The sequence below is a fragment of the Erinaceus europaeus genome, chromosome 16 (genome assembly GCF_950295315.1).
Source record: "Erinaceus europaeus chromosome 16, mEriEur2.1, whole genome shotgun sequence".
NCBI classification, from domain to species: domain Eukaryota; kingdom Metazoa; phylum Chordata; class Mammalia; order Eulipotyphla; family Erinaceidae; genus Erinaceus; species Erinaceus europaeus.
Window position 1 is genome coordinate 29,361,855 of NC_080177.1, and position 10,764 is coordinate 29,372,618.

At 45.6% G+C, this 10,764-nt stretch overlaps 1 protein-coding gene across 1 annotated transcript; it reads right to left on the reverse strand.

The window, feature by feature from the left end:
• Window positions 1–225: 225 nt before the first annotated feature.
• Window positions 226–1,704, reverse strand: LOC132533533 (uncharacterized). The gene is made up of 3 exons (XM_060175721.1): window positions 1,573–1,704; window positions 775–1,075; window positions 226–566 (listed from the first exon to the last, which is right to left on the reverse strand). Exons 1-3 carry the CDS (start codon window positions 1,702–1,704, stop codon window positions 226–228), a joined length of 774 nt encoding a protein of 257 aa, XP_060031704.1.
• Between the last annotated feature and the right edge of the window lie 9,060 nt (window positions 1,705–10,764).

Consider the following 10,764-nt stretch of genomic DNA (forward strand, 5'->3'; position numbering starts at 1 on the left):
GTTGGGCATGCAGGTGGGCTGTGGTGGTGGCCCTGCAGCTGGACAGAAGCTAAGGAGGAGCTGCAGGGTGGGCAGATGGACTGGGGTGGATGCTCTGAGTCCCGGATTTCCTGTGGGGTCTAAAAAACTCTGTGTGACTCAACAGAGCAAGGGCTGCAGAGAACTGTGGGTGCACTGAGGACCATGGAGTGAGTGAACAAGCTCAGAACAAACACACATTTTATTTCAATTGAGTAAAAGCAGAGCAATATATCTGAAGAGTATAGGGCACATCAACAGGCAGTAGACCAAGAAAGCCATGCAGGACTCCCTCAGGGAGGGGAGGGCCAGCTGAGGGGTGAGAGAAGGGCGCAGGGCCTTCTCCACAGCTGGATCTGGGAGTGCAGCTCTGAACCTCTGGCTCTGAGCAAGAAGTGCCTCTGCTAGCTGTGCCTCTGGGGTCCTTGCTGTCCGGGCTGAGGGTCCTGGCTCCAGTGCTGCTGAGGGCTCCACACCTGCAGAGGACACTGGCTCTTGGGCCTCCTGGCAACAGGGGGCTGTTGGCACCTCCTCACCATCCCAGGGACCTGAGAAAGAGAAGTCACCCCATCAGCTCTCGGGGCACCAAGAGTCACACCCATCCAGGGAGCTCCATTCCTGCTGCTGTCCCCCAGGAGGGCTGAGGTCAGTCTCTCTCCTGATGTGATACCAGCTTCTGGGGCTCCTCCCTGTGGGGCCCAGTGCCCCCCTGCTCCCCACTTCCCTCAGAGCTCACACAGCCCAACCCCCTCTCACCTGCAGGCTGTGTGTCCAGAACACACAGGTCCCTTGGGGGCTCATGGAGCAGGATGTCACTATACAGAGGGCTGCTCCCCACTACCAACTGCACGCAGCCCTGGGGGAGGACATTCTCTGCTGTCTGGGCAGGAGGTTCCCCCTGGTCATCCACGGAGCCTTCTGAGGACGTGTCCAGGGACAGCAGCCTCCTCCTGGATCTCAGTTGCTCCCAGGATTCTGTCCCCTGAGGCCACTCTTCCTCAGACAGGGAGTCACAGTGCACACTGGAGACCTCCTCCAAGTACCCGGACTGAGATCTCTGCAGAAACAGAGACCAGAGTGTCATAGCCTTCCAGCCCTGCACACTGGCCTGGACACTGCTCTACCTCAGCCCAGCACTGTCTGCTCAGACCTGCATCCAGGAAGGGGGACAGACTCTTCCAAGGTGAACATGGACCTCGGGAAGTAGGAGCCACCCAGCCCTCCCAATAAATACTGCCTGCCTGCCTTGACCTGTTGTATGACCAGACCCTCCCTCCTTCTCCGGGAAGGACACACACACACACACAAACTATCTCTTTCTCTCTCCCTCTCCCTCTCCCTCTCCCTCTCCCTCTCCCTCTCCCTCTCCCTCTCCCTCTCCCTCTCCCTCTCCCTCTCCTTTTCCCTCTCCCTCTCCCTCTCCCTCTCTCTCTCTCTCTCTCTCTCTCTCTCTCTCTCTCTCTCACACACACACACACACACATACACTCATAGGGGAAATGTCTGTCCTGCCATCATCTGAGTTGTGGCTAAATATGGACACCACTCTGGTACCTGTGTTTCCCTAGGAGCCTTGCAGCAGCAACAGCAGAGGCTTCTACACTGATCCCTCAGCCAGACTCTGAACCGAGTCCTTCTGCCTCCTCGGAGGCCATTCTTCAGGCCATCCTCAGCAGGGTGTCTCATGGTAGAGAGCATCTTTCTCTCAGCTCTGAGAGCTAAGTGAACTGGGCAAGGGTCTGTAGACAGAATGTGGTTGCCCAGTGACCAGGGTTCCAAGTCAGTTGGTCTAGCAAAGGGAGGCGATGTCACTTCCTGTGCCCTCTGACCTGGGCTTCTCCTCAGAGATCTTCCCCCCCTCACAATGGCTATATGTGCTGATGACAGTTTACACTCCACCGCATGCCACACACACACAGTGATGACTACAGACACTCCACAGCCCCTGGAGGTATGGGGTGCAGCCAGGGTCCACCCATGAGGGCATATTCCTGGGGCAGATGCTGAACTTCCTTATTATCAAGATGACTCTGGAGTAGTCAGGAGCCTCTCAGGAACCCCAGTCTCCTAAGGAGATTAAATGTCCCCAGCTATGTGCCTGTTAACACCTGGGTTCCCTGTAGCCAGATCTGGTCCCTTATGGGACACACACACACACACACACACACACAACACACACAGTGAGATGGACATATGATCTGTGGGCTGGCAGCAAACACACTCATACAGACTGGGCCTGTTCTAGGCACAGGGATGGTCACAGGCATTGTAGTGTCTCTCCATCTCTGTCTCCCACACTGTCCTGTTTTCTACAGGAATTATCACACTTCATGATACTGCAATGTACCTGGATTAAAGAGGTCAGGATATCAGATAAAAGCAGTAAGGGAAAGATCTGAGGCCAAGAAATCTCTTGAATTCAAACTTTTCAGAACAGTTGGCCCCTTGTGGCTTTGTGACGGTTGTGTGTGACTAGCAGAGCTGATTAATATTTGGACACCTCGCCTTCACAGCTCAACACAATGAAGGTGCAAGAGTTATTCTGCTTAGGTATAAAGAGAAACTACGAGGGGAAGGTGGTGGCACACGTGACTGAGTGTACATGGTACAATGTGCAAGAACCTATGTTCAAGCCCTTTACCCTCAGCAAAAGGGACTCAGGTAGGGACTGGGGGCTCAAAGCCAGGTCCTTGCACATTGTAACCTGTGTGCTCAACCATGGCCACCACCACCTGACCCCTATCTCTCTTTCTATGTGGAAAAACATGTCAGAGCAGTGTAACCCCTGAGATGGAAAAGAAAGAAAGAATGGAAGAAAAGAAGGAAGAAAGAAAAGAAGGAAGAAAGAAAAGAAGAAAGGAAAGAGGAAGGAAGGAAGGAAGGAGGAGAGAGAGAGAAAGGAAGAAGCATATTTATACAATTTCACTCCTTGGTATTTACACAAATGAACTAATACCCTCTATCTACACACAACTCTGCACCATGCTAGTGATTATAGCAATTTTATTCATAATATCCAAAGTTTGCAAACAAATGTCCATCACTAAGTGTCAGGATATCCTGAGGGTGCTTCTTCCCGAGCTAGTGCTCTCTGGGTTGGAGAGAACTCAACTGGAGCTGATCTAGGCTGCTGCATGGGAGAGGGATCAGGAACTCGTGCCACACGAACTTCGCAGGAGATACACTCTGGAACTCTCAGAGCCGGAAAGCAATTTCCAAGTGTCTTTAATCAGAAGAGCAGCTGTTTTTATACTCTCCAAGTAGGGTGGAAACAGGATGTGACATAGATAGGGTGGAGCAAAAAGTGATTGGTGGAAGATCAGTGTGTGACAAGGAGAGGATCAGGATGTGACAAGGAGAGGGGGTGGAGCAGGTGAGAATTCTACCACTAAACCACCAATGCCCTGGAGGGAGTGTGGTGCTTTATGTAAATGTAAAAGTGATTTATGTAAATAGACCAAAGCTTTTAATGGGATCAGATCAATCCCTATATAGGCATATGGTTAAGCAGAAGCCAGCGGGAGCTGGCATACTACCCAACAACTCCCCATTTCTTTTTAACTATTTGCCATAGTATCAGGAGTGCGGGGCACTTTGTGAAGCAGGGAGACTGTTAAGAGGCCCACTTTTTGGGGTTCTACTGCCCCTCCTTGCTCAACCTATGCACAGAGAGAGAGACTAGCAGGATTGACACTCCCCTCAGGCTCAAGCCCTTCCAAGCTCAACCATATCCTCACAATTCCCCAACATCTCCCTCTTACTTAATGGCCATATATAACTGGGTCAATGTCTGTAAAAGGCTTCATCTCTGTCAGGGGAATAGCTGTGTAGGGGTGAACAGAAACCTGTTGGGAAGAAAGCAGAATGATAGCGTGTAATTGTCTTCAAAAAGAACTAGCACAAGACAGGGAGGGATAAGTAAGAGTAGCAAGAGTCAGAGTGAGCCTGATGGGTGGAGGAGTGGGGGCCTGATAGGCCGAGGGGCTAGAGGGGTGATCTGGCATTGCAAAATCCTGGTCAGCTGGCGGAAAGTTCTATGAACTGCTACAGTCATTCTTCAAGAAGTCCAGCAGTATAAAGGGAGTGTCCAGCAAGTTCTTATAGAAGCATCAGTCCAATGTCAATGGCCAGGAAATAAATGCCACACGTCTATCTTGATGGAGGAGGACAGCCACTGGAACTTTTCTTCTCTGTAGAGAGTGACCTGGAACTGCCAAAACATGATGGGTGAAACAGAAGCAGGAAGAGCAGACACCGATGGTTGAGAGAAAGGCAGTAGGAAAGTCTTGTCCTTTGGATTCTGTGAATCAGGTTCTCCAGATCGTGTCAGGTCACATCATGGGTTTTGGGGGATGGCTGTAATTGTGGGTGATGTCAGAGGTCAGGGGTCCAGGATGGATTTCTGGGGATTCTATATGAGCAGATGCTCCTTTATGCGAAGGCTTGTCATAGCTGTAGTCAATTACTTATGAAAAAACTTTGTAACAAATTAGAAGTTTACTACAATTGATAACTCAATGGTTATAATTGGTTTCGGTATCTTTATAATTTCGTGTAAAGGTCATCTTATGTGACCTCATGTAGCAGTCTCTGTATAGCAAAATTTTCATACCATATATTGATTCTTAACTATTTTTACATTGGGTTTTTAAGCAAACTCAGGTTACTAGAGAGTTAACACATTTTAGTGACAATTTTTTTTTGTACATTTACAATGTCAGATGGATGCCAAATTTGTTGTGGATTAATTTCCACAAGATAGTTTACAGGACATTTTTGGGGGCCCTCCAAAAATGTCCTGTATAGAGGATTTGTATTTTAACTTAGGAGATGATGAATTGTCACATTGAATATTTAGAGTTTTACCTTAAACACTCAGTTACTTTAATGAATTGATTTTACCTCTCCTGGTAAGAATGTAGCTTCAAAGTTACACTTTAACCATTAAGTTAATTTTTACCAAACTTGAAACACGCATATCAAACATATAGTTTATAACACACAGGAGGAGAAAAACTTGTTAATAAGACATATCATTTCAAATGCGAATTTAGATCTATGTCATAGTTGAACCATCTTTACTCACACAGTTTTAGACTAAAACATTTCATATTTATATCAAGACTTAAAAAAGAAATGAAAAGAGGAATGAACAATTTTGGACTGTTTCTGGACGTCTCCAGAAACCATGGGCAGCATCCAGCCGTTTTATATAAAGTCAGTTAACTTTCAGAGTACTCTGAGCACAATGGGTTGTACAAAAATTTTGGTCACTCAACTCACTCAATTTTTTTTTTTACTCACTCATTCACTCACAAAAAATGCAACTGGCCAGTCATAGCATAAGACATTCGGGGGGGGGGGGGGAAGAGTTCTGTGAATTAGATTTTTTTGATTCTGCCATGCTGTATTATGGATCCTGGGGTGCATCCTGCAGCCAGTCCTCTTGCAGCCAGTCTTCTTGCAGTGTTTCTTGTTCTTCAGGGATATCAGCGCCATCATGTGGGTATTGCCGGACATGGCAGGCAGGAACCCAAACAGGCTTGGAGTAATTTTGTGGAAAAATGCATGCGAAACCCCTCCCCACAGTCAAAAGGAGGTCAGGTGCTTTCCAAATTTTATCAAGTGGGTCTTTCCATTTGACTTTAATAGCTGGGAGGGTGGGTGGTGTTTGCCAATGAAGAATAATAGGAGGTTGGTCTGAGTTTTTGTAAATATTAAAGAGATTTAATGTAGTTAAGGCTTTTGCCAGCTGGATAATAGGGGGGGACATTTCCCCTTTTTCTTTATTTAATTGAGCCTTAAGAGTTTGATGGGCCCTCTCAACAATGCCTTGTCCCTGTGGATTATACGGAATGCCTTAGTATGAGTAATGTTCCAGAGGGAACAAAAGTCTTTAAATTGTTTGATGGTAACAGTATGTCCATTATCTGTTTTAAGTGAAAGAGGTAAGCCCAGTACAATAAAACCGGAGAGCATATGGCTTATAAGCTTTTTTGAGTTTTCTCCAGTCTGAGCTGTAGCCCACATAAACTTAGAGAAGGTATCAATTGAGACAAACACATCTTTTTGTTTGCCAAAGTTGGGTATGTGGGTAACATCAATTTGCCAAAGAGCGTTGGCTTTTAAACCTCAAGGATTAACCCCTAGAGTTTGAATAGCAGGTGTTTTAATTAGACCTGCACAGGAGGAACATGTAGCAAGAATACGTTTTAACTGTGGTAGAGGAATATCAGGAAATCGAGCTCGAAGACCTTTAAGATTAACATGGGTTAGGGAATGAAAGTCAGCAGGATTAGAGACAGAGGCTAGGAGAATTCCTGAGGAGGCAAGGTGGACGGCTGCAGCATTCCCCTCGGACAAGGGACCAGGAAGAGGGCTGTGGGAACGTAGGTGCTGAACATACAGTGTTGCGTTCGAGAACAGAGCATAGAGGCAATTTGAATTAAAAGAGGAGAAAGCGGGTTGTCATCAATTGTTACATAAGATCGAGCAAGCCATGGAAGTAAGTTAACAGTATACACACTATCAGAAAAAAGGTTGAAGGGTTCTGGTACAACTTTTAATGCAAGGAAAACAGCATAAAGTTCTTTGTACTGAGGGGAATTATCAGGAAGTTCAGTAAAGAGAGGTTTGGGGCATTGCTGGTCTGGATAATATATAAGGGCAGCAGCTCCCTTTTTTCCACCATCAGTGAACACTGTAGGAGCAGGGGTGATGGGATCTCGAGAGAAAAGTTTAGGTACTAGTAGAGGTAACAGAGGTAAAGAAGCTATCAAACTATTAGAGGGAAAATGATTATCTAATTGTCCTGGACCCATTAAACTTATGGCAAAATGAGAATGGTGGCATATGAGCCATTCTGTATCTGTGAGAGTAAAGGGAAGAATGATTGAATCTGGTTCCCTTCCTAAGACTTGAACCGATCTGTTTCTTCCTTTGCGAACTATAAATGCTAAGGCATCAATTTCGGTAAGGAGTTTTGGAGCTCTGCCTACTGGCATATGAAGCCATTCGAGAACGCCATGCTTCTGCTCCCATAGGTGGGGGTAATCGCTCCCATGCTTTTAATGCACACAGGCATACCTGATCAAAATACCCCGGTGGAAACTTGGCTTCCGCCTGTTGAATCCCTGTTTCTAATTGGCCTGTTCCAAACAATGCATCAAAATTCCCCTCTGGCTGATTTTGAATATTTTTCTGCTATTATTGTAAACATTCGTCGTGTAAGAATGCCTCCCATTGCAGGAAGAGGGGGCCTGGGAGCGTAGCGTGAGTTAATCCCTCCAATCTTGGGGGGTATTAAGGTTCTGAAGCAGGCCCTGTAAAATGGACCTGGTCCATGGGGCATGAAGACCATCATCCTTGATAGCCTGGCATAGTTCCTTCAGGTCTGTGGTGGAATATGGATACCAGGCCTGAGGTTTTTGTCTATTGGGGGCAACATTGACCAGAAATGTGTGGACTTGCTCTGATAAGTGTGTAGCGGTAGGCGGAGTCACCAAAGTGGAAGCTTCTGGACAAGCGGCCGAAGAACTTGTTTTGGAGGCTACAGGAGAATTCGGACATGTGTCTGTCAAAACGGGGGTGGGCGAAGAAGCAGCCGTGGAAGCAGCAGGAGGTTCCGGACATGTGTCTGCCAAAATGGGGGTGGCCAAAGAAGTTTCTATGGAGTCCAAAGGAGAATTTGGACACGTGTCTGCCAAAATAGGGGCCTCAGGGCAAGATGCCATAATAGGGGCCTCAGGGCAAGATACAGAGGAATTAGGGTGGGTCAGGATCACGACAGGCCTTTGCTTCTTCTTGTTTTTAAGGTGCTGGTTAAGTTCTATGACCACTTCCTTTATCTCTTGGACCTCAGCCTCTAGGTCCTTAAGCCTTTTGAGAGGTTGCCCTATATATCCCTTAAAAGCTGCTATGATGATCAACAGGATATAAGGTGCAGCCCCGAGAAAAATGTCCCAGATATATAAAAATTGTATACTGGAAAAAGAATGCAGAATTTGGAAAAGGTTTTCCATGGTGGAGAGATCTCAGGAAAACAATAAGAAAGAAAAAAATCACAGTGCCTTAACACAATATTGCAGATACCCAAAAGGTGTGTACTTATCTAGGATGTCTTCTTGTAAATCTGCTGCTTACGTGTGCCTGTTCTGGGCACCAGAAACCAGGAAACCTGAGGGTGCTTCTTCCCGAGCTAGTGCTCTCTGGGTGTCTTTAATCAGAAGAGTGTCTTTAATCAGAAGAGCAAGTGTCTTTAATCAGAAGAGCAGCTGTTTTTATACTCTCCAAGTAGGGTGGAAACAGGATGTGACATAGATAGGGTGGAGCAAAAAGTGATTGGTGGAAGATCAGTGTGTGACAAGGAAAGGATCAGGATGTGACAAGGAGAGGGGGTGGAGCAGGTGAGAATTCTACCACTAAACCACTAATGCCCTAGAGGGAGTGTGGTGCTTTATGTAAATGTAAAAGTGATTTATGTAAATAGACCAAAGCTTTTAATGGGATCAGATCAATCCCTGTATAGGCATATGGTTAAGCAGAAGCCAGTGGGAGCTGGCATACTACCCAACAACTAAGTGAGTGAATAAATAAACTGTGGTACAACTAGTAATTAAATATTATTTAGCACTAAAAAGAAAATAATACATGACTAATAAATCCAAAGGAAAATTTGGCAAAAGACATAAACAGACAGCTCATGGGAAAATGCATCAATGGATCTCAAATATATGAAGCAATGTTCAACTTAGTAAAAATAAATCTAAATTAAAACTACAATGATGGGTCCTGGCAGTAGCACACCAGGATAAGCCCACACAGTGCAAAGCACAAGGACCAGCACAAGGATCCCAGTTTGAGCCCCTGGCTCCCCACCTGCATGGGGGTCGATTCACAACTGGTGAAGCAGGTCTCTCCATCTGTCTACCTTTCTCTCCCCCTCTCTTCTTCCCCTCCTCTCTCTACTTGTCTCTGTCCTGTCCAACAACAATGGGAAAAGATGGCCAATAAGAACAGTGGCACCAAGCACAAGCATTAGCCCTGGAGGCAAAAAAAATAAAGCTAAAATGAAACATCATTTCATATCTATCAGTTTATTAAAAAAAAGTCAAAAGTGATGATGTGATTCCTTCAGAAAATCATTATAATATTTTTTTCTGAGAGTGCAATGATCCAACACTCTTGGAGAGAAAACTGAACTACAGTTACAAAGTACATTTAATCCCACTAAGAATTTGAGAATCAGTTTGAGAACTCCCATTTTAGCACTATTCAGGCTATCAATTCAAGAAAATAGACAGTCTGTTTCAGAGATTTTTATCTCTGCATATTTGGCAAAATATATGCATATATGCTTATTTGTTTTTTGCTATTGTTGGTTTTTGTTTTGTTTTGTTTTGTTTCCTCCAGGGTTATTACTGGGGCTCAGTGCCTGCACCACGAATCCACAACTCCTGGAGGCTGTATTTTTTCCCTTTGTTGCCCTTGTTGTTTAACATTGTTATGGTTATTATTATTGGATTTTATGTTTTTTTTACTGGTGTTTTTATTGATGTTGTTGTTGTTGGATAGGACAGAGATAAATATAAGGACAGGGGAAGACAAAGAGGAGGAGAGAAAGATAAACACTTGTTGACCTGCTTCACCTACTGTGAAGAGACCACCCAGCAGGTGGTCAGTGGAGGGGGGAAAGTACCAGGATTCTTATACCAGTCCTTGCACTTTGCACCATGTGCTCTTTTTTTTTTTAATTTAAGAAAGTATTAAATAACAAAACCATAGGGTAGGAGGGGTACAATTCCACACAATTCCCACCACCCAATCTCCATATCCCATCCCCTCCCCTGATAGATTTCCCACTCTCTATCCCTCTGGGAGCATGGACCCAGGGTCATTGTGGGTTGCAGAAGGTAGAAGGTCTGGCTTCTGTAATTGCTTCCCCGCTGAACATGGGCGTTGACTGGTCGGTCCATACTCCCAGTCTGCCTCTCTCTTTCCCTAGTTGGGTGGGTCTCTGGGGAAGCGGAGCTCCAGGACACATTGGTGGGGTCTTCAGTCCAGGGAAGCCTGACCGGCATCCTGATGACATCTGGAACCTGGTGACTGAAAAGAGAGTTAACATACAAAGCCAAACAAATTGTTGAGTAATGATGGACCCAAAGCTTGGAATAGTGGCAAGGAAGTGTTAGGGGGATACTCACTGCAAACTCTAGTGTACTTCTGCTTTCAGGTATATATTTTGCAGTACTTTACGGATATGTGTGAAGATATGCTCTCTCTCACCGAAACTGGTGTATATCTAGGTTTTGGACTTTGTTAGAAAGTGAACCACCTGAGGTGGAATTAGAGTATACTATGAAAGGAAAGGTCTCACCCGAGTAATGAAGCTGAAGGGTTGTCATTCCACACGTGAAGTCTCTGGACACAGTCTGAAGTGAAGCATGTTGAGGTGGCAATCGTTGCATTGGTTAGGTTGTGATTGGCAGATGCAATATTATTTGATATGGATTGGGAGAGGCATACAGGAAAGTGGGCCCTATCCAGTGGTTCCAGGACTGGGGGAAGTAGAGGCTCTATAGGGGAGGTGTGAGGTGGCTGCTGTCTTAGGGTTTAAAAAGACAATTGATAGTTAATGATATCATCACATTATTTGGTAATTGCGTTAACTTTGAAAAGTCCTTTTGTTAGGGATTGCTGTACAGTACCCAGTATCTTGTATATAGCTGTGCTAGCACCATGTGCTCT

Bases quoted from the DNA above. Each gene is read 5' to 3' on its own strand.
- LOC132533533 (XM_060175721.1), bottom strand. From the start codon at position 1,704: ATGAGACACCCTGCTGAGGATGGCCTGAAGAATGGCCTCCGAGGAGGC. The intron at 1,076-1,572 runs GTACCAGAGTGG...CTGTTTCTGCAG, and splicing joins AGGCTCCTAGGGAAACACAG to AGATCTCAGTCCGGGTACTT. The intron at 567-774 runs GTGAGAGGGGGT...TCTCTTTCTCAG, and splicing joins TCTGGACACACAGCCTGCAG to GTCCCTGGGATGGTGAGGAG.